Here is a 22,835-nt window from a genome sequence, read left to right on the forward strand (position 1 = left end):
AATAAAAAAAGTTAATAAAAGTTATCTCCTATCTTTATTATTGCCGATTTTATAATCGTACAATTTTAGCAGTGCATGCATACGACTGATTGAAAGGAATTTTTTTTCCGGAACCAATAATATTTAGATTATTTCATTAAATTAAGATCATTTATTCGTTTATTCATTTAAAAAAAAAAGAAAAAATAATATCATTCGATACATTAATTAATAAAAGACTATACATAAATAACAATCATTTATATTATATTGATTATCTAGTTCTAGATTTCTAAAATTATACAGTATAATTCTGAAGGGTGCATTTTTTTCCATCTGAAGCAGTTCCATCAAAAACTTGGACATTAGTAATACTTTTTTGTTTATCCAAAGTTTTGTAAGTGGATTCAGAAGCAACAAAAAAATCAATATGTTTTCCACCAAAACCGTGACCTCTATCTTCGACAATTACACATCCGTTATGACGTTTTCCACCGGGTAAGGCCAAATCTACAAGAGCTGGGATAAATAATAATTGGCCTGGACGAAGGTCATTAGCTGCTACAGTAATAAAAGGTCTGAGAGCATTTCCATTTGCTGCAAGACCGAACGGGAATTTTTTCTTGTCAAGTCTCACAAAACAGTTAAAAGAAGATCCACATGAACAATCTAATTAATTAATAAGTAAAGAAGAATTAATACTAAAATAATACAAGAATTTTTTTTTTTTATCCATAAATTTATATTTACCATCAAAATTAAACACATCTCCAGATTTGCCACGGCCAGATCCTTCCGTTTTCATTTCGATAGCGAAGTCACGATTTACGGTCGCAACCGTTCTTTTTTTACAATCTTTAAGTGTGACCACACTATTTGATTTGTGATCCACTTCATTTGCAACCCAATAATAAGTAAATACTGACTTATTTGAAATAAGTTTTGTAAAAGGAGAGGTGGCGCGTCTTTCAATTGTTGATGAAATCAACTCATCAGCAGAAAGTTGGGATGTTGGAAAAGAAAGAGATAAGGTTGCGATCATCAAAGTGAAAGTAAGAATTAAGAGGAAGGCGAGGGATTTGAACATTTTGAAAATATATTGATATTATGTAAATTTACAGTAATTATGTTACAAGAAATTGTTACAAGAAATTATTTACTATATAATAAAATGTACGTGAGAAATATTTTCAAAATGAAGGAGTTCTCTTTCTTCAAAGGAAATGAATGTAAAAAAATTAAAAAAATTAGAAAAAAAAATATTTTTTTTTTACGTGAAGGACATGAAGTTGACCTAAGACATGAGCCTATGATTTTATATGTTTTTTTTTCGAGATAAAAAAATCGGAGAAATATGAAATATGAAAAAAAAAATATTAACACAAAAGTTTTCCGTGTATCCACATGTATTCTTTGATTTCGTGTTTACTTGGTACAAAAGAAAAACAAATTCCTCTTGTAAGATATTATATGCATTTTAAAATGATGGCTTTGTCAATTAAATTAAATTTATCCGACAAATTCGCATCATTATTCAATTTATGATAATTGATAAAGTGATAAATTGATAATAATTGATAATGCATTATAATAATAACGGAAAGAATGGCTTAAGTAAGTTCAATTTATAAAATAACAGATGATAAAAAGAAATTTTATAATAATTAACTTCTCTCTCAAAATTTAATAAGTCACCTGACTTTAAGAAGATTTTTTAGAATCGTTATTATTATTAAACAATTCAAAAATTTAATATAGTGATTATTATATTTGGTTAAAATATCTATTGAAAAACCCTCGCCACTTTATGTTGAAAAGAATTGATGAAATTGGTTACCGAATTATAGGTTCATATGTCAAATATTATGCATTATGCATCTAATTTAGCACTTAAACATATTTAGAAGTTTTTAGTTATAATACTTCTTATTTTTTCTGTACGCTAAAAATAAATTCTTACTCCGATTTGATTTCCTTAATATGAAAGAGGATTGTAATAAACTTTATTTTAATTATAACTTGCATTAAAGAATATCATAAAAATTTGAAAGGGATTCAAATAAAGAAAAACAATAATAATAATAAATACAGTAAATAAAAATTTATATTTTTTTATTATGCAAATAAGATTGTTCCCGACTATCCGTATCTTTAATGCAACTTGAATCAGCCAACCAAACTTAGATATATAACAATACAATTTGAATGAACCAACCACGGATCGGTTGTTATGAAATACTAATATTATTAATTCTCCATTCAAATTATTCGAATTCAAACCATTTCAAAAACATGAAAAAAAGGGAAAACAAAGAAATTTAAAATTTCTACAAAAATAAAATATTTTTTGACCAAAATTACATGATTGACAGCTCCAAAAGGAGAAATTCCTAAATAAGGATATTAATATAAATGTTCAAAAAAAGATAAGATGTTACGCAAATAAAACTTTCAATGAAAAGATTGATATTATTATAATAAAGGCTAAATTTTATTCTATTTTTCTTGAAACATTAAGTAGTGCATAAATACAGTTAGATTAGGAAATTGAATCCAGAATTCAAAAATGTTCATACATAAGATTTTCACTTGATTGGTTACTTAATAAAATCGTAGTTATTAATAAAATCTAAGTTCAAATTTTTCTAAAAAAAAATTATATGAAACAAAAATCTTGTCGGCTACGACAAAAACGTTACGATATAATATTAAAATCTTTAACTATTTAAGTCTAATTACATTTTTTTTTTTTGCCATTGTACACTTTTCATATTTTGATACATAGACGCAAAATGTCGTGTTTTCGTTGTGTTTATCATTTGATTTCTACGCGTAGGAACAGATTTTTTACGATATCCTATCACTTTTCAACAAGTATAAAATGGAGGCATTCATAAGCCTAGAATTTTTTTCTTCAGGAAAAAAAAAATCAGAACATTTCCTTTAAATTTTAGTAAATATACATCAGATAAAAATGAACAAACTCATTATCTTATTAACGGTTTTCACAATTTTTTTCACTTTTATTTCATCGTTTCCAACAACTTTTGATAAACGTCAATCATTTACCCCAGCTAAAAATATATCAAGTAAATCGGAATTCACTTATTACTGGGTTTCATTCGAAAATGATTTCAAAAGTACCAAAACAGCTGATGTTAAAACATGCAAAGGTAAATTAATTGCAACGGTAAATTTGGATTTTGCTATTGATATGAAAACGGAAGGAACTGGTATAACTAAGTCCGGTAGAGTCATTAATCTTGGTGGTAAGTGAATCTTTTTTTTAATGAAAAATAAAGTAAACTTTCTTTCTTTCGTTAATAAATTCGTTTTTTATTATAAAATAGATTGTAGCTGTGGTTCAAATTCATTTTCTTGTTTTGAAGAACTTGATAAAACAAAATTTCCTTTCGGCAGTTCATCGAATGAAACACCATTGATTCCTTACATTACTGTAGCGGCCAATGATATTCGTGCAGGAACATTACTCTACATTAAAAAACTTGACGGAATGAAATTGCCGAACTCTAAAGTTCACAATGGTTGCGTTAAAGTTGATGATAATGGTCACGGATTCGGGGGAAAACATATTGATTGGTTTGTCGTTAAAGAATCTAATTATGAGTTCTTGGATAATAGAGATCCATTCACTAGTGTTGTAGTATCCAATGGTACATTACCAAATGGACAAAAATGTGCTCTTTTAAATTATTCATAATATGTACAAATCTTTTCTTTTTTTAATTTTTAATAGCTTAGAAGATTTTAATTTTATAAATTACAACTATAGATATGTATTTACTTAATATATACTGTACAGTAATTGGTTCGGATCTGGAATTCGAATAATTGTTTTTGAATCACTTTTTGTAATAAATTTTGAATTAATAATATATTAACTGAAGTAAATAATATTATATATTGACAATATCGGTTGTTTATTTGTTCTCTCCTTTTCTCTATGGAATCGAACAAATATTTATTCTACTTTAATCTTCACATTCCTAATAACAATAATAAAAATAATAATATCACGCAAACAAGATTTGAATCATGAATAAATTTGAAAAAAATTGACTGCGGTTTTAACAGCCTTCAACTACTTTTAACTACATACTTTTTAGGCTAATAGATATTTAATCACATGATCACGGCTAAAATTCGTTGACTTTCGCTTTGTTAAATACTAAGCCTCATAAGTCACAATAATATAAAAAAAAAATCTACACACAGCCTCCTCTAAATCTTTCTATTTATCTTCAACATATTGCGGAATTGAATTGTTATAGTTATCAAGAGCCACGTTTACTTTACGGTTAACCCGTTAATGTGTTAGTAAATATCTGAGATGGTCCATTTTAAAAAGAAAAAAAAAATTATGTAGTATGATTTTATGAATTCGAAAGATTTCTTATTGATTAGAATAATAAAGAACATAAAAAAACCCCAATTTTGATCCCGTGAACATTTATGATTATAAAATTCTTTAAAATTTTGTAATTGAATTTAAAAAAACCATTTTTATTTTTATTTGATATCAAAAAGTCACGTACCGTAAGATAGGATAAACGAAAAGTTCAAAGAAAAAGTCTTAATAAACATATAAAGCTTCTTTTTCCCTCGTACTTTCTCTTTTTAAAAAGATATCATTCATCATGCCTGATTCAAATGGAGAAACAACTACATTAGAATTCTTTATAGGATTCTTAGTATCAGTATTTGCTTCAATAATGTACGCAGCAGGACTGAATTTATTAAAAGCGGATCATGTAGCAAACGAAAAATTACCCAAAGAAAACCAACGTGTTGATTGTAGTAGACCAAAATGGCATCTAGGTTTATACTTATATGTCGTTAGTCAGGCCGTTGGAAGTACAGTAGCATTAAGTAAGTTTTTTTTTTTACGATATTTTTTTTATGTCGACGAATTTGCTCCTTATATTTATCATACATTAACTTCAAAATAATAGATTATTTAAAGACTCAATGGGTAGCGCCACTTGGGTCTATATCATTGATATTTAATTTCATTTTCGCTAAATTACTTGTTGGAACAGAAATTACAAATAAGGATGTTATAGGAACATTTATTGTATTAATATCAGTATGCTGGATTGTTTTCTCTGGAGGTCAGAGTAACAGCCATGAGGGTAAGTCACAGTAAAGACCTAGCCAATTTAATTTTATGTTTAACAAATCCATCCCTTTCATATAGATACCAAAATAAATTTTTATATAAATAAGGTCTCCCATCCTTTTTTTTTGTTAAACATAATTTTTTAATTGGTACGGCCTAATATACAATTCTCACTTTTTTTTCATTTTTTTCTCACTATTTTCTTTCTGTCTTAATAATGTATTAGAATCATCATTAACAATGAATTCTTTAAAGTCACTAATAATACGACCAGTATTCATTATATTTTTCTCAATATTAAATTTTATAACATTGATATTGCTTTTTGGAGGAATATATTGTAAATGGATCCTATTAAATGAAAAACGTAAGGAACGCAGTGGATGTTTTAAAAACATTGGAACACCAAACTTAAAGAAATTGACTGGTATCGATATAGCAATAGTTGCTGGATTATTTGCCAGTCAAACTCTTCTCTTGGCTAAATCTGGGTAATTATCCAAAATATGAAAAAAAATTTCGTTATTACGAAAAACAATTTTTTTTTCTCAAATTAATATATATATATATATATATAAATACAGGGTGAAATTGGCTTATGTTTCAATAAAAACTCAAGTCAATCAATTTACTGACCTGATTGGATGGTTTGTTCTTATATTTCTTATAATAACTGCGATTCTTCAGGTAAATTCTTTTGTGTTTCACGCGTAAAAAAAAGTATTTCGATTAAAAAATAATTATAATACTTCTTTAGATTGTCTGTTTAAATGAAGCGGTTAAACTTTGTGATTCAGTACTAGTAATGCCAATATTCCTTGGCTTATATACTACAATGGGCTTGATAAATACCATGATTTACCTTGATGAATTTTCATCATATCCAGTATGGGCATTAGTATCAGTATTCGTTGGTATAATAGGTCTCACTTATGGAGTGGTATTATTATCTCATATAAAAGATGATGTATCGACTTCAGATATTGAAGATGAAGATTTAAATTCGATTCATAAAGATGATGATGATAAATCATTTAGTGGTCTTAGTTCAACATGGAGTAGTGATACCTTGTTTGATAAAAAGAAGAATGCGAAAAATAAAAGATGGAGTGGTGGTATTAAAGATTTCTTTAAAAAAGATAATAATAATAATATATCAAAAATGAAAAATCATAAAGGAAGAAGAGGAAAATTTGAAAAACTAGAGTTAAATGATGATTATGAAGAAAAGAATTCTAGTAGTATATTTGTAGGATTTAAAGGGTTTAAAGGGTTTAAAGGATTTTATCATAATGGATCCGTTAAAAGTGATGGTTATAATAGTGAATATAATAGTTATTATAGTAGTGAAAATAATAGTAACTTTAGTATTGGTGATAATAGTGATAATAATAGTGATATAGATCTTAATATCAATAATCCAATTATGGTGAAAGAATGGAGTGGAGATTTAGGTAGTATAATTAATCTAGATAAACTTATTACTGAAAGTGCAATTGGAAAGAGAATTATCGCGGAAAATATGGAGAAAGAAGGTGGATTGGCTGTATAAAAACTCATAAAAATCATGTAAAAAAAGAACAGTTTAACTATATACTAAATTATCACATGCATATTATAAATAATACAATTTTTAAAACACAATCGTGAATCATAAATGCAATAAAATGTTCAATAATAGGTATAATAGTAATATTTTATTAAAATAATATCTTTCTAAATTAATATAGTATATAATTATTTATTAGCATGATTCTAATGTATTTTAATTATTAAGAATGTTTTAACAAGTATTAAAATAAAGATACAGTATATATTTATGTATGTATATATGTTTCAAATTTAGTTTCACTTTTTAATAATTCTAAATACTTCATATTCATCAATTTTAAAGCTTCCTGCATCAGTAACTTTGTCGATATAATCATCTTTTTGACAACTACAACTTCCCTCTTGATCAAACTTTCCTTTCATAGATAAATCTTTATCACCAAAACAAGGACCATATTCTTTTCCACTAAATCTAATGGCATAACAACTTCTATGTCTGCTCACCCTACATAGTTTATTATCTTCAATCATTCCCCTGTTTCCGAGTGTAAATAAGAAACTATCTTCGGTATTCCAGTAACCTTCTTTAGATGACCATACTACAGGCGAATATCCTCCTATAATTTCATTTGTACAATGAATTTTCATTACCACGATTGTACGACCTTTCTCATCACATTTTTCATGAAATGTACTGGAATCAAATCCATCACGTGTTCCCCTAAGTAATAACTGGAACCTGTATGGGTTTTCTTCGTACAAATAACGTTTTTGTCCCAAACTATCAATTCTATCAATCCAACTCGATAATAATGCCACGTGATACGGTCTCAATAAACATGAGTCAAATTGCAATCTCTTTGCTAATTTTTCAACGGGTTTTGGTGGAGTTGTTGGCTTCAAATGATATTTCATCACTTCTTCCAATGTACTTTTTGGTAAAATATCTCTAAACGGCCAAACTTTATCATAAAAATCTGATGAACTTATTTGCAAAAATCCGATCAACGGAATACATTCTTTTAATGTCGTACCCAGCTGTTCAAAATTTTCTTTATTCCATTGTGAAATATTTTCGATATTTAAATTCTCATTTTGTGCCACTCCCCACTTAATCAAATAATCCCAAATTTGAACTTCTTCAATTTGTAAATTATCCAACTTTAAAAATGAAACTAATAATGAAGAATCGAGTAAGAGGAAGTCGGGAGATTTAAATAAATATGTCGGGTCTTTACAAATTATTGATAAACAATATTCTTGTAATTTTCTACATGAATCATAATTATTTATCCTTTTCCAAAGCGTTATTAAATTATCTTCCAACCACCCAACTTCATAATGTAATAAATATTCTTGAACATATTCCGAAAGTTCTGTTAATAAGAGTTCATCAGTTGCAATTAATAATTCTAATGCTTCCATCATCGACTTATTCATCATATCCACGTTACCACTGTACATAAACCTAGTAATTATTAAAAAAAAAAAAGTTAGGTAAAAAAAATGTAATCCATTTCCAAAAGGGACGAACTAACTTACTTTAAGATTACTTCAAAAACTTTTGGACTTATATTAGGTTTGGAGAACTTTATAATATCTCCTTCTTTTTTAGCCCAGTTTTTTGAAAGTGCTTGACGAAAATATGGTGACCTTGCTCTTAATATTATAGAGTGTGCCTGAAAAATTTTAGTATTTGGAGCTTCGCCTACTTCTATTACTACATTGTATTCTTCTAGTCCATCTGTTAAAATATGTAGGATATCACTAGATAACGAAGCCCAGAATTTTGTCGACATACTTTTCTTTTTTTTTTAAAAAAAAAATTGAATTATTTTCTAATAAGAATATGTTAGGCAAAAGAGTTAAAGAATAAAAAGAAGAGTATTATATATAAAAAAAATTTTTAGATGCATTAGTTTCACAACATGCAGTCAAATGATTCCAGTCTCCCATTTATTTATATACGCCATGATATATGATAATCAAAAGCAAATCATAATTTAATGATTTAAACCCCTTTTATTTTATTAATGATTTTCAGCGTTACATCATGATATTATAACATGTAAACGTGGAGTGACTGAGGAGTGCACAATGTGATCAATGAACTAATTTGTTTTGTAATACAATTTCGTAATTTTACACAGGATTTTCAAATTTTTAAATTTATGACATCGATTTACTATTTGTTCTGTTAAACAATTAAACAATAAATAAATAAATAAAAATTTCTTGATTTAGTTTAAAAATCATGGTTCCTTAATAATTTCTGAACGTTGACTTTCATCAATAATTCCCGCAATCTAAAAAAAAGAAAAAAAAAATCGGAATTTTTAATATAAATATAATTAGCAATTTACAATTTTTCCTAGTTGAACCTCACCTTGAGAATTTCTTTATCAACTTTATCTTTTCGGTTATTTAATCGCTTTGAAGATTCATTATCTTCCCATTTCCAGTCTCTCATTTGTTTCTCTCTAGCACCTTCACCGCCCATTCCCACCACTTCAATTTCTAACACTTCAAACCTCGTATCAAAAAATGATCTTGTTGCACTTAGTTTAAAAGTATTTGCCAAATTTCGAAGAGCATCATTTCTATATCTTCCATGTTGCAAAGTATTATCCAATTGAATAACAAATGAATTTGCATCCGTTGATACAATTTTACTTGAAGTTGGACCTGATGTAGCGATTCCTCCAAATCCTATTCCAAATGTAGGATTATAATAGATGTAATTCTTGTTGTGATTGGATGCAGGGAATACTTCAAAATTAGGATATAATTCAAATAAAAAACATTCTGCAGAACCAAAACATGTTCGTGGAGAGGATGTGGAACGCCATTGTTCTGGTATATAAGCACCAATTAAGATTTCTTTCTTTGAAGATGAAGCTTGCTCGCTATGTCTATCTGATGTCAACTCAGCCCGAATTATCATAAGCGTGGGTCCAGTATACTTAAAGACGTGAGTATTAAATCGATTCATACTAAATCCATGTTTACTTCCCGAATATAGATAATTCCATTCTTTCTTTCTTAAAACTTTTTCTGGTAACATCAAACTCAATAAAGCCAGATTAATTGGATTCAAGTATTCTGACGTCTCATCTAATTTTGGCAAAAGTTGTACATGAGGACCGATCATAACAGATTTTTTACGATGTTGTGACAATGTCTGTCCAATCAAAAATTGTCCATAAAAGAAGGGTTTAAATATATCAAACTCATTTGGAATATTACGCTGCATGAAATCTTTGAAAATTGGCCATTTTATATAAGTTTGAGGAGAAATAATCTGTGAATAAGGAAGATTGCGAAGATCTGTATCATATCTTGCCATATGTTCAACAATTGGAGTTATAACTTTAAGAATTTGTTCAGCGTTCGTTGAATGTTCGAATACATCTTTTGTGAAAGTAATTTCATTGGTCATTAGCCAAATTATGCCTGTTAATATTTTTATCATTTCAGTACAAGATACTTTGGAAACAATATAAGTTTCTTCATTTTCTTGTTTTCCAAGTCCAAGAGCTTTTAAAAATGCGGCATCATCGTCGAGGTCAATGGAATCAATTTTCAATGTTCCAACTTCTGATGTTTCATCTTCCTGCACACCAGAAACCTTGCTTTCAGGATATTCAGTATAAGGAGGCTGTTTTTCGTAAGACACTCCCATTTTAGGTGTTATCCCAAGAGTTGAGTGTTCTTCATGTATAGCAAAAGATTCAAATATAAGCTTAATACGATCCTCTAATATAACATCATGAACTTTATCACAGTATATCGCAATGGCCTTTATAAGGCCATCATATGTCAATAGATTCTCTTTGTGAGCTGGTGATGGGTAACTGGCTAGATATGTGAATGAACGATAAATAATTGGCCCAATTCCTATTTCATCAGGGAATCCCAAATATTGCTAAAATTAAAAAGAAAATGGCATAATTGATATAGTATTTTATACTTAATAAATATAATATTATATATATTTTATGTACTCACAATTAAAACTTCTTCTTCGATGACTTCTCTACCATTTTTTATACTTGCCAAATTTTCAAAAGTACTCTGTAAGGAATAACTTTCCAAATTCGAAAAATTTTTCCTTAATAAATTATTTGAAATATTATAATTATGTAATGATGATTGATTTAAATTATTTTCAGTTTGTGGAGGAGAACTTTCGACACTCCAAGTTTGACCCATTATTACTAGAAAAAATTACTAGAAAAAAATAACGAAAGAGTAAAAGTAAAAATTCTGTAGATAATTGCCCTATTTATTGCTGTATTTAAATTTGAATGGTGTTTATTTATCACAAGACCTGGAAAAACTTTAGTGTGGGAACTACAATAACAAAGTGCGCCAAAAGTAATTTCAAACCATTGTTAATCGGTCGGTTGTACGGTAGTTAGTTAAGTATTACGACTGGGGACGTAATCTTCCCCATCAAAAAAATTTCACTATCACGTTACTACTTACGAAACCCAAAAATTTTCCTATTGGTTTACCCTTAGTATAATTATTAATTACTAATTACTATAAAATTATGACATCCCAAACGTCGTCTTGAGTAACAACGTAAAAATGTTACGTTAGCCTCATTTGATGATAATCTTAAAAAAATACCTTTGATATTTAAATTTTTTTTTTGTAAATATGACGATAGCTATTAATGTTTGTAAACAGGGAACAAATGTTCCTTATGGTATATGATATTTTCCTTAACGCTTTTTCTTTTCTTTTTCATATTTGTTGTAAAACTTAACCCTTTTTCTTTTAATTTAATAGGTATAATAGCATTAGCTCAATATATTAATGGTTTATCAAAAGCTTCAGAGCAAAAACTTGACATTCATTGGTATGAAACGATTGAAGGCATCAACAATACTTTTGTAGTTTTAAAAGTTGATAAGTAAGTTTTTGCTTTTAAATGTTCTGTTTATGTAATTCCTTTTTTTTAATAAATAATTGTATATATACAGTAATGACATTACCGGATCAAATAATGTTTCAAGATATTTAGCTAATAACTATAAGGATTTGGATTTGTATGGAAATAATTCTGCATCTAAAACTATGGTATATTTTATTCTTAATGTCACTTATTTTATAAAGATCATTAATAAGTAAAATTATATATCTTTTTCTTAAGATTGATCATTGGATAGATTTTGCTACAGATAAATTGGAAACCAGTGATTTCAAAATTCTTGAAGCAGCATTTGATGAGATTAATCATCATCTTACCCTTAGAACTTTTCTTGTTGGCTATAAATTATCTTTGGCCGATATTATTGTATGGGGAGCTCTTAAAAGTATGTGCCTTTTTTTCTTTTTTGGGGGGTTTTTTTTTTAAAAAAAAAAATTAAAATGCAATTTATAACATAAATTCTTAAAGATTCGGCAGCTTTCAATCGCCAGATTAAAACTGGAAAGGAAGCAGGAGGTCCTCATTTAATAAGATGGTTTAATTATATTAATTCGTTGGATTTTATTCAACAAGGAACAAATTGGATCGCCCAAAATGCAAAATCATCAGTATGTATAAAATAATTTATTAAATATAATATAGCAACTTTGAGCTAACAATACTCATATTGCAAGTCCAAAGTGGGGAAAGATCAACCAAATATGAATATTGGATTGGTGGATGCCGAAGTTGGAAAAGTAGTTACTAGGTTTCCACCGGAACCTTCTGGATATTTACATATTGGACATGCTAAAGCTGTCATGTTAAATCAATATTTTGCCCAAAAATATAAAGGAAAATTGATTGTTAGATTTGATGATACTAATCCCACAAAGGAAAAGGTGAGTTGTTGAAGAATGATTTATTTTTTTATTATATTTTATTTTTTAAAAGAAAAAAAAATTTAATAATTTTGCATTATTCATAGGAAGAGTTCGAGGAGAGTATTAAGGAGGATTTGACATTACTCGAAATTATTCCAGATAAAATAACATATACATCTGATTATTTTGATCAATTGTATCAGTATGCGATTAAGATTATTGAAAAAGGATTAGCTTATGTTGATGATACTGATGTCTCTACTGTAAGTAATGTTAACATTATATGCAAAAAATTAAAAATAATAAAACATGATATTTGATAGATGAGAGAACAACGTATGGACGGTATTCCTTCAAAAAGTCGGGATTTGTCTGTTGAAAAAAATCTTGAAAGATTTAAAGAGATGACCGAAGGAACTGTGTTTGTATGTTATAATTAGCAGTTTGGCAATATTAATTTTTGATGGGCATTTTTTTTGATTATTAAAAAATTTAAATTTCAAGGGATTAAGTTGCTGTCTTCGAGCAAAAATAGATATGTCAAATCCAAATAAAGCTTTACGTGATCCAGTAATTTACAGATGTGACCTAAATCCCCATCACCATACAGGGTATATAGTTAATTTTCAATTATATGTATGTATTTTGACATATATATATGATAACCTATTTTAAACATTCTCTGACAGAAATAAGTGGAAGCTTTATCCAACATATGATTTTGCATGTCCAATTGTTGATTCAATTGAAGGAGTAACACATGCTTTAAGAACAAATGAATATCGAGATAGAAATGCTCAATATGATTGGTTTCTTCAATCTCTAGATTTAAGAAAAGTTCATGTTTGGGATTTTAGTAGACTGAATTTTGTTTATACATTGCTATCAAAACGTAAATTACAATGGTTTGTTAATCAAGGTCTTGTTAGTGGATGGGATGATCCAAGATTTCCAACTATTCGTGGTAAGTGCTGTAAAAAATAAATTATTTTTTTTTTCTAATCATAATATTGATTCATTTACTTTTATTTTAGGCATTCGGCGTCGTGGAATGACAGTTGAGGCCTTGAAACAGTATATATATACTCAAGGGGCATCGCAAAATGATGTAACATTAGAATGGGATAAATTATGGGCATTAAATAAAAAAGTTATTGATCCTGTTGCTCCTAGACACATATCAATTACCAAGCAAAATATGTATGTAATTATTTAAATACTATAATTTATGCTATTCACTCAATCTTACTTTGTTTTCATCCTTATAATTTAGAGTTAAAACAAGCATATTGGAGGGACCTGAAATTCCTTATTCTAAAGAGATAGCCAAGCACAAGAAGAATCCTAATGTTGGAAAAAAACAAACTTGGTTTGCTTCCAGCATTTGGATTGAACAGGAGGATGCAAAAACATTTGAGAATGAAGAAGAGGTATGGTAAAAAGAATTATAATAAGTCATATATATGAATTTAATAGATCAAATTTTTTTACTTAGATCACACTTATGGATTGGGGTAATGCAATTGTTAAAACCATCCATAAATCTGAAACAAATTCAGATATTGTAACGGAACTTGAGTTACAACTTCATTTAGAGGGAGACTTCAAAAAAACAAAAAAGAAAATTTCTTGGTTAGCTAATACTGCGAATGTTTCTGAAGTAGTATTAATTGACTATGATTATTTAATAACCAAAAAAAAATTAGAAGAAGATGATAATGTTGAAGAGTTCGTTACTAAAAAAAGTGAGTTCTTAACGAATGCTTTAGCTGATAGTAATGTTAAGGAGTTAAAAAAAGGTAAGCGAGTAAAAATGTTATTTTGATTATTAGTTATTCCTAAAAATAGGTTTAATGGTAAAAATTCTTATTTTTTAAAAGGAGATATAATTCAATTTGAGCGTCGTGGATATTACATTTTGGATAATGATGCTTTTGAATCAGCTCTTCGTTTTATTTATATTCCTGATGGTAAAGCTAGCAGTTTGGCATCTAAAGCTGATGAAGCAGAAAATGCTGGAAAACAAGGAAAAAAGAAAGAAAAGAATAAAGAAATTAAAGAAATGATTACTACCAATACAGTTTCTGGTACTGCTTTTCCTGTTATTGATAAGGATGTTACAAAAAATATAAAGATGTATGGAGTTCCAGATATTTATGGTATGTATATATGATTTTTTTAAATTAATAATATTATATTTTTGTTAATATGTATTTTTTTTAATAAAAAATTTTAGGTGAAGTGCCAATGCCAACACCAGAGCAAATTTCAAAAATGTATAAAGTACCAAATATTTATTCTTAATAGATTAATGTTTGAAGTAAAATCAAAGTTTATAAAAATTATCTAATTTAAAGTATATTAATAAAATATATTTTAATATATATAAAGAATTATATTTTTTTATACTAAATAATATAAATATTTATGTTTAATTTTAAGAAATAATTTATTTATCGCACGTGCGATGCAAATTTTTATGTTTATCATTGCCATTTTAAGGGGGGTGGCGATGTATAAGCAGGTTGATCAACATAAATAATTTACAAAAAAGGAAAGTGGCGATGCATCGCACGTGCGATGAATAAATTTACTCTAATTTTAAATAATATTTTAAACTTTATATATAATGGTTTCTGTTTTTTAGTTTTAAAATTAGAGTAAAAACTGAAATATATATTGTCCTAATATTAATATAATAATAACTATTATTAGCAAATTTTTTTTCAAATTTGCAAAATATGCAGGTACTTGCCCATATTTTATTAGACTTAGTAAATATAAAATATCTTTATATTTACCAATTCATTTATTAAAAAGTCCTGTACTATCCATTATTAGTTATTGACTATTTGTGGTAAACTGGAATTCTTAGTTATGGCCAATACTATTTATATATGTTTTATTAATGAATTATTTATTTATATAGTTAGATCACTTTACCTATATAAAGAATTTTTCTTATAGCTATATAATTATAAATAAGTAATTCAGATCATACTATTTTGCAAAAAGTAAATAATTAAACAAATAAACTAATCTTATATGATACAAAATCAAGCATTTTTATTGGTTAAAATTAGTATTATAATTGAATGTTGGGGGTCTTCACAAAAAACGTAATTGAGATTGAGATTGATAGAATTTTCAATCTTAATATGTTAGTAAGATTAAAATTGTATATTAAATTTCAATCTTACCTAAAAATACTAGGAGAATAAACTTCCTTATAAAACTAATATTAGATATAGTAATACTAGGCAAAACTATTTGATAAATTTATTTCTAAACTTAAATTTATTCTGAAACCTAAATGTATATCTGAAATGACAAAATATATTTATAGTATAATATATTTAGTAAATGTAAATTGATTATCGTTTAATGTATTATCAAATAAATATTAATAAATTTCTACATCTTTATTATTGTCTAATTCATCTTTACTACCAGTTCATTATCTTATCTCAGTTCAGTTTAGCTGTGACATCTTGTCACAGCGGCGCAGTAGAATTTGCATGCAGCAGTGTAGTGTTTACGTAAAACTGAATCCTATCCACACTAAAAATAATAGATAAATTTTTTCAAGAAAAAAATAGACAATGATATATATACTCGTAGAGCAATATTATATTATTATATTTTTATTTTCCCGAGATCATACTACACATTTTACTTTAAAATATTTGAATGTTTTTATTACTCAACGAAATCCTTTTGTATAAAGAGGAAATTCATCAGTTTCAGTGATTGACTAATATTTAATTAAATAAAAAAAAAAAGGACCCAACGAACTTTGTTTTTAGCAATTCTTTTGACGTATAATACATATTTATCGATAGCATTTTACATAACATACACAAGTTAAAAATAAGGCTTGGCGAAACTTTATTAATTTGATTGAACAGTAGATAAAAAAACGAGTAATGAGTTTTTCTGATCCATAGCCCCTCAATCATAAATTTCAGAAAAAATAAAAATAATTAGGTTATATCAGTTGATCATTCCCGGTTTTTGTACCGTGAAATTTCAAAACTGATCACAAAATAGCAAAAATAAAAATAAAATTTATTCCAACACACCCACCTCTAGATTTTATTTTTAGTTACTAAACTAAATTTTTCTTTTATTTGAAGTACTGATAAGAAAAAATGAAAGTAATCAATGAATGCTAGGGGACCGCGTTATGAGACCGGCACATAGGCTCTCGGTCTTTTCCAAACACTGATCCTTATCTAACAACCAGGCTAGGGGACCGCATTATGAGACCGGCACATAGGCTCTCAGTCTATTCCAAACACTGATCCTTGTCTAGCAAGTTTGATTACAATGGTAAAGAAAAAAAAATAAAAGTCGCAATAGCAAACTACATTCCCATGCAATATATCTCATTTCCTCTGAAATTTTTTTTGCTACACGTACGATATTCTTTTTTTTTGGCAGATTTCGTGTAATCATGATAGACATCATCATTATGTCTGAAAATTCTCTGAAATAATGTAATTAGAAAAGCCTCATTAAATCTGTGTAACAATAAGTAATAATACATACTTCTATCAATAGCATCATCTTGTAAATATCCGCTAACTTTACCCAGTCGTCCTCAAATTTCTGAGGCACCTCTAGCTCGAAAATTTTTTCGGCAAGACATTTATCTTTATCGGCCAAGCATACTCGCCAGGATTCACTTTGATTTTCTAGTTTATTGTTTGAAAGTCAGCACCAAATGTTTATTTTTGAAGGCAATACAATTCTAAAAACTAAACTATGTACTATATATGTTAATACGATATATTTCCTAGATATTTCTGCATCCCCTTGTCTGTTAGTCCAGAATCTCTTACAAAGAGTATCAACCGCGTTACGAAATGATCTCTGAAATTTTTCAAGATACGACTTGTTAGAAAGTAATTTAGCTTTTTTAAAGAATCTAATCTCTTAACATACCTGTGATATTTTGGAGGTTTTGTTTTTCCTGGCGAGCACACATTCTCAAACACCAATCTTTCGATCTTGCTATTATTATCAAAAAGTATCCCATCGCATTTTCGACCGGTCTTCTTATTAGATTTGTATACGTTTCGTCTTCATTTTGACGATGGGTATATCATTTCGCACCACGAACTTATGAATAGGCTAGGTTCTTTGTTTTTCAATACTTCAAAATCCGGAGCAATCCACGTAGCAATTTCACCGTATAAATACATGATTTATTATAAACAACGGGTAGAACCTCTCGTCAAATTCATCGTCAGTTTTGTCATAGTCGTTTTCGTCTCCTACATCATCTTCTATTAAGCTAGACATAAGATGGATAGTTAATAAATAAATAATCGTATTGATTTATACTACCACTGACCTTTCGACATTATCACAATTTGAATATTTTTCCAGTGGACTAGTTTCACGGCGTCTTCTCTTGCTTTCACGGGCAAGATCATCTACCCATTTTTGTCCGATGATAGTGTCAAACTCCATAACTCTTTTTTCTGCATTTGCCCTATGCTGAGAGTTAAAAAATATATCATAAATAAACACGGAACCACTCCAAAATTTCTCAAAGTTATGCAATATTTAAATATATTTATACCTCTGCAGAATGTTCAGTAAGCTTACTCCAGTATTGATGACAATCTTCAGATGTTTTGCATACTGCCTCATTTCCTTTTCTAATTTAATAGGCCTTCGACCACATCTTTAAGAGCTTGTTCTGCTTGGATTCGTTGGTCGTGCTTGAATTTAAGCTCTTCAAAAAATAACATTGCGACTTCCGGACTTTTCATTGATGGAAATCAAACCTTCTGTATTTAATTTTTTTCTTTTATAATTTCCACGAGTAGACGATTGCGTAAAGTCTTCGGATCTGGGTTTCCCCTCTTTCTAAGAATTGGGTTTCGCCCCATTCTTTAGGATTAAAAACTAAAACACGAAAAAATAAGATCACGCGTAAATCTATAAACACGTGCAAATTACCCAATTCTGATCGTTTCCTCAGAAAAAAAAATTGATATGTCTGTATTACAGTCGGTACCGCAAATATATCGTTTTTGATTAAGGAGGTGATGCTTTTTGATTATAGAAGTTAGTTGTACAAACTGTTGTATCGTTTTTGATTATTGAAAAAATAAATGTATCATTTTTGATTATTGAAAAAAAAATTCTATCGTTTTTGATTATTGAAAAAAAATGTATCATTTTTGATTATTCGATAGTATCACATGGTCACATGCATAGATTCGACATACTGTACATATCGGAGACTTTATTCACTAAATAATTTCAAATTACTAAACTTATTAATCGTTATTTTTGTTTCCTTACTATTTACTGTTTCTTGTATATTTTTATTAAGCCATTTAAAACAAAGAATTGCCAACATTCATATGTCATAAATTTAATCCTTATTTTCTCAAAATTTGTCTTTATTACAACTAAAAGACAATAGTATTAATCAATCATCTATTTCATTGCTATGCATATAAACTCCAAATTCAATACTATCATTTAAAATTTCTTTCGCATCTTCAAGTGTTATACTATTATTACGGTCCTCTTGAATCAGACGTAATGTTACTTCTGGTACTAGAACTTCGTAAATAAAATCCATAGGGTCTAATGGGTACGTTTTGTCTTTTGTGAGATTATTAGAGTTAACAAACAATTCTATTAAAGTATTAACAATAGTATATAACCCATTAAACCCATAATAACCTGGCTGTAAATTAGTAAAGCTAATTAATAAAATATAAACAAAATTTATATTCAAACAGATAATTACCAACCTGAAAAACTTCAAATCGATTCATGAGCATCATTGGCGCCTTGGCTTTATTATATCCGACTTCTTTATATATTGAAGATGCAATATCCCAATAGTAACTTGAAATATTTCCGTTAATAATTTCAATGAGATCTTTTTCAAATTTGATTATGCGTGATGGAAGTACATTAAAATCGATATATTCAGGATATCCTTTTGATAATCCATGTGGAACAATATTCAATTCACCATGATGCATTATACAAAAAGACCAACGTTCTTCTTCTGTGATTGGCTTGTTTTGTAGATTTTGTAACTGGTCTTTTATCTTTTCTGGTAAAATATCTGGTAGGATATTATCACAATAGGGGCATAAATTGTGAGAATTAGGTACTAAATCAAATTCTAAATCCAAGTTTAAATCATCATTAGATGGCAGTTCTGGAAGATATTGAAATACATTGCGGGGTGGGCTTGGCATTATAAACGATGATGATGATGCAAATGAAGATGTACTTCTTCTATCTATTAAATAAATATAGGTAAAGAAATTAATAATACAGATATTAATGTTATTACGTTAAATATATATCTTTACCAGTACTAATTGAAGATAAATTATCTTCTCGTTTTCGTTTAAGATTTCGAATTTGTTTTGTTTTCCTTTGTTGTATAGAAAACGTATTACCAGATTGTGATTGGTTTGGTAAATTTATTCTATGGGACGATCGAGGTTTAGCAGATAATTTAGGAGGTGCGCCTAAATTTGATTTTGTTCTTTCACTTAATTCTGCTGGCCGAAATGGATCTTTAATCTCCTGAGATGACCGTTTAAGTGGATAAAATATTTTATTACCTAATGAGCAAAAGTAAGATTAATATAATAAATAACAATAATAATTTTTAAAAAATTATTTCAAACATCTTACCTTGCATATTATATAATCTAATAATTTCTTGATAAGAATCTTCCATGTCACCTTGATATATTACATTATTTTTTATAGACGCGGGAACTACTCGTTCCTTATTACGAAAATAGAGAACAAGATTTTTCTTTGCTTCGTTTACAACTTCTAGATGTCCTTTTTGTTGTGTTTCTATAAGCAAAGTGGCTGCATGACAGTGCCTACATTTATCACGTAATGAACTATTCCATATGTATTCCCAGCATGTACATTCACCAGTAATAACATTACATATATGAAATCCTTGTTCTAATATTACATTTTCGGATAATAAAGATTTCATAAGAAAATTGATCATATCATTTAATTTTCGTACAATTTCCTCATCTAGACGCAAAGGCTTATCATCATAAGAAGATACGAATAAATCATCAGATTTTTTTTTAACAAGAAAAGTATTTTGGTCTGATGATATCTTAACCATATTAAGAAGAAAATCTAATCTTCCTTGATTTAATCTTCGAAGTTTATCACAACATATCATATCATCTTTAGTTTGCTATAAATAATTTAAAATAAATTAATTTAATAATATTATTTAAAAATGATAACGAAAAAATTCTTACCTGTTCAATCGTTTGAGTATTGAATAAAGTAACTAAACCAGATTCAAACTTATTTAAATCTTCATGACTTACAATAGTTTCACTTTGAAATTTTATTCCATACATTCGTTCAACAAATGTCAATGGTGTTTGTTTACCACTATATACTGCTTCAATTGTCCTATTGATCCGTTCTGTAAAATTGTTCGTAGTCCATGGAAATCTGTTTGTAATGTTTTTGGAAATACGACCAGCATCAATAAAACTTAATTTCCACTCCGTGCACATCCAATTTTTAGATAAATCATCTATTAATTTATCTTTTTTAGTTTTTTCCAATGGAAGAGTGTTAATAAATTCGATATATTTCTTAGCCATTTCAATGGCAGTTTCTTCAGTTCGACTACGACCTACAATTTTAAACGCTAATGCTATTGGATATCTAAACAATAAATAATTAATTAGTTATCAATTTTAATAAAAAAAAATTAATATAATATATAACTTACCTGAATTTTGCAGGTATCTGCCATTTATTTAAATTTTCACTAAAAGTTTTCATAATATGAAACCAACATAAAATTGGTTTATGTGAAGCATTTTGGATAGCAAGTTTAGATGGTCTATGCTTATCAATTAAGATATATGGCTTCCAATTATTGTTTTCGACATTCACGAACTCGTTGAAATCCGTTTCCAGATAAAAGATTTTCATAGTACCACTTGTGTTCACAGAACTCGTTATCACATGGGATATTTTTTTTAATAGCGTCAATAGCCAATTTTATAGTATGATGATTTTCCTTATTAAATAGCGCTAATATATATATTTTATTTACAATTTAATAAATTACAATAAATTATATACTAAATAATTTAATATATGTCAAATTTTACTTACCAAATGCAACAGGCAATCCGCAACCAGCACTATTCTCAGTAACAATTGATAATACCGGTGCACGGTCCAAATTTAAATCATATTTACCATCTATTCCGATACAGATTTTACCGTAATCACGAGCATTTTTTAACCAAAACTCATCAGAAATTGTAAGTTGATAATATCGGTCAGGTGAATCAGCTGGTTGATTAATGTCTGCTATTTGATAATATAATATAAAACCTTGAGATTTTAATATATTATTTACTAAACTATCAAGCTGAGTCCGAGGACCAGTATCATCCTTTAATTTCTTATCATCTCTGGCAACAAATTGCCGGAGTTTGTCATTATTACATATTATACGTTGGCTTGCTAATGCATTGTTAATTACTTCTTCTGATGCACCATTAAGTGATGTTAATAATTTCGCTTTTATCCCTTTGGCTGTCCTGTGGTCTGCTCTTCTGCTTAATGCTATCGAATCTCTGACAGAATAAGTTAAATTTATTCTTGAAATTTTAGGAATATTATTATTGTAAAATGTACGATGAGTTCCTTGAATGGTAATTCGCAATGGATTTTCTAATGATAGCCAAGATAACCGACATTCAGAAATAACTCGACACTACAATGGTGCATATCATTTCCATTTTTCAAATTATTTCGTAAATTATAATTTTCACAATTTTCATTACATTTTCCAACACTACCGCATAATCTTTGACAGTTGCCTCCATCACCTGAACAATACATAACCCAATACCAACATTGTTGGTTTTTGGCTAATCCTAATTCAATTTGAGAAACCAGATCTCTTCCTAAACTGGTTAAAACTAAAACATCATCAATACGATTTGTTGATTTTACCGTTCCAGTTTTAGTTTTCCATGCTAAGTAATCTATTGCCCCTTGTACACGTTCTACCGTTAAGATTCCAGCTTTAACAAGTTTAGGAGTAACTTGTCTACTTTGATTTTTTAAGCGATAATTTTTTAAAAGATTTGCATTTGATATATACCATTCTGCAGCACGACCAAATGGTACATTTACTGAGCCATCATCGTTGTATTTGATTTGATTTTCGTAAGTTTCCATATTATAATATATAGTAACGTTACACAAATTTATAGAAAGAAAATTATTACAAATAATTATCACGTAAAAAATATAAACAAGGTTATAAAACGCAAAATATATTATAAAA

General features: G+C 28.1%; 8 protein-coding genes across 8 annotated transcripts; 3 read left to right on the forward strand and 5 right to left on the reverse strand.

Moving 5' to 3' along the window:
* Nucleotides 1-125: 125 nt before the first annotated feature.
* On the reverse strand, nt 126-1,210 carry OCT59_028216 (uncharacterized protein). Its single transcript, XM_025313185.2, has 2 exons — nt 730-1,210; nt 126-648 (listed from the first exon to the last, which is right to left on the reverse strand). The coding sequence occupies exons 1-2, from the start codon at nt 1,064-1,066 to the stop codon at nt 278-280; spliced, it is 708 nt and encodes a 235-aa protein (XP_025187989.1). The 5' UTR covers nt 1,067-1,210; the 3' UTR covers nt 126-277.
* Nucleotides 1,211-2,953: 1,743 nt separating this feature from the next.
* Nucleotides 2,954-3,879, forward strand: OCT59_028217 (uncharacterized protein; the record flags this gene model as incomplete). Its single annotated transcript, XM_025323381.2, has 2 exons — nt 2,954-3,248; nt 3,330-3,879. 2 exons carry the CDS (start codon nt 2,954-2,956, stop codon nt 3,698-3,700), a joined length of 666 nt encoding a protein of 221 aa, XP_025187990.1. The 3' UTR covers nt 3,701-3,879.
* Nucleotides 3,880-4,637: 758 nt separating this feature from the next.
* Nucleotides 4,638-6,946, forward strand: OCT59_028218 (uncharacterized protein; the record flags this gene model as incomplete). The annotated part of the gene is made up of 5 exons (XM_025313186.2): nt 4,638-4,869; nt 4,953-5,132; nt 5,346-5,610; nt 5,704-5,806; nt 5,877-6,946. The coding sequence occupies 5 exons, from the start codon at nt 4,638-4,640 to the stop codon at nt 6,669-6,671; spliced, it is 1,575 nt and encodes a 524-aa protein (XP_025187991.1). The 3' UTR covers nt 6,672-6,946.
* On the reverse strand, nt 6,779-8,528 carry OCT59_028219 (uncharacterized protein). Its single transcript, XM_066147141.1, has 2 exons — nt 8,213-8,528; nt 6,779-8,138 (listed from the first exon to the last, which is right to left on the reverse strand). Exons 1-2 carry the CDS (start codon nt 8,467-8,469, stop codon nt 6,968-6,970), a joined length of 1,428 nt encoding a protein of 475 aa, XP_065993883.1. The 5' UTR covers nt 8,470-8,528; the 3' UTR covers nt 6,779-6,967.
* A 146-nt stretch (nt 8,529-8,674) lies between these two features.
* On the reverse strand, nt 8,675-10,882 carry OCT59_028220 (uncharacterized protein; the record flags this gene model as incomplete). The annotated part of the gene is made up of 3 exons (XM_025313187.2): nt 8,675-8,976; nt 9,057-10,595; nt 10,679-10,882. The coding sequence occupies 3 exons, from the start codon at nt 10,880-10,882 to the stop codon at nt 8,923-8,925; spliced, it is 1,797 nt and encodes a 598-aa protein (XP_025187992.1). The 3' UTR covers nt 8,675-8,922.
* A 453-nt stretch (nt 10,883-11,335) lies between these two features.
* Nucleotides 11,336-14,867, forward strand: OCT59_028221 (uncharacterized protein; the record flags this gene model as incomplete). The annotated part of the gene is made up of 15 exons (XM_025313188.2): nt 11,336-11,384; nt 11,468-11,591; nt 11,662-11,758; nt 11,832-11,994; nt 12,078-12,217; nt 12,284-12,490; nt 12,577-12,735; nt 12,796-12,897; nt 12,977-13,083; nt 13,162-13,436; nt 13,507-13,672; nt 13,746-13,902; nt 13,968-14,271; nt 14,353-14,631; nt 14,709-14,867. The coding sequence occupies 15 exons, from the start codon at nt 11,336-11,338 to the stop codon at nt 14,774-14,776; spliced, it is 2,397 nt and encodes a 798-aa protein (XP_025187993.1). The 3' UTR covers nt 14,777-14,867.
* Nucleotides 14,868-16,838: 1,971 nt separating this feature from the next.
* OCT59_028222 (uncharacterized protein) lies at nt 16,839-18,255 on the reverse strand (the record flags this gene model as incomplete). The annotated part of the gene is made up of 8 exons (XM_066147142.1): nt 16,839-16,961; nt 17,024-17,159; nt 17,261-17,347; nt 17,420-17,488; nt 17,706-17,771; nt 17,832-17,977; nt 18,063-18,141; nt 18,233-18,255. 8 exons carry the CDS (start codon nt 18,253-18,255, stop codon nt 16,839-16,841), a joined length of 729 nt encoding a protein of 242 aa, XP_065993884.1.
* Nucleotides 18,256-18,923: 668 nt separating this feature from the next.
* OCT59_028223 (uncharacterized protein) lies at nt 18,924-21,460 on the reverse strand (the record flags this gene model as incomplete). Its single annotated transcript, XM_066147143.1, has 3 exons — nt 18,924-19,187; nt 20,767-21,187; nt 21,255-21,460. The coding sequence occupies 3 exons, from the start codon at nt 21,458-21,460 to the stop codon at nt 18,924-18,926; spliced, it is 891 nt and encodes a 296-aa protein (XP_065993885.1).
* Between the last annotated feature and the right edge of the window lie 1,375 nt (nt 21,461-22,835).

The sequence above is a fragment of the Rhizophagus irregularis genome, chromosome 8 (assembly GCF_026210795.1).
Source record: "Rhizophagus irregularis chromosome 8, complete sequence".
Classification (NCBI taxonomy): Eukaryota; Fungi; Glomeromycota; class Glomeromycetes; order Glomerales; family Glomeraceae; genus Rhizophagus; species Rhizophagus irregularis.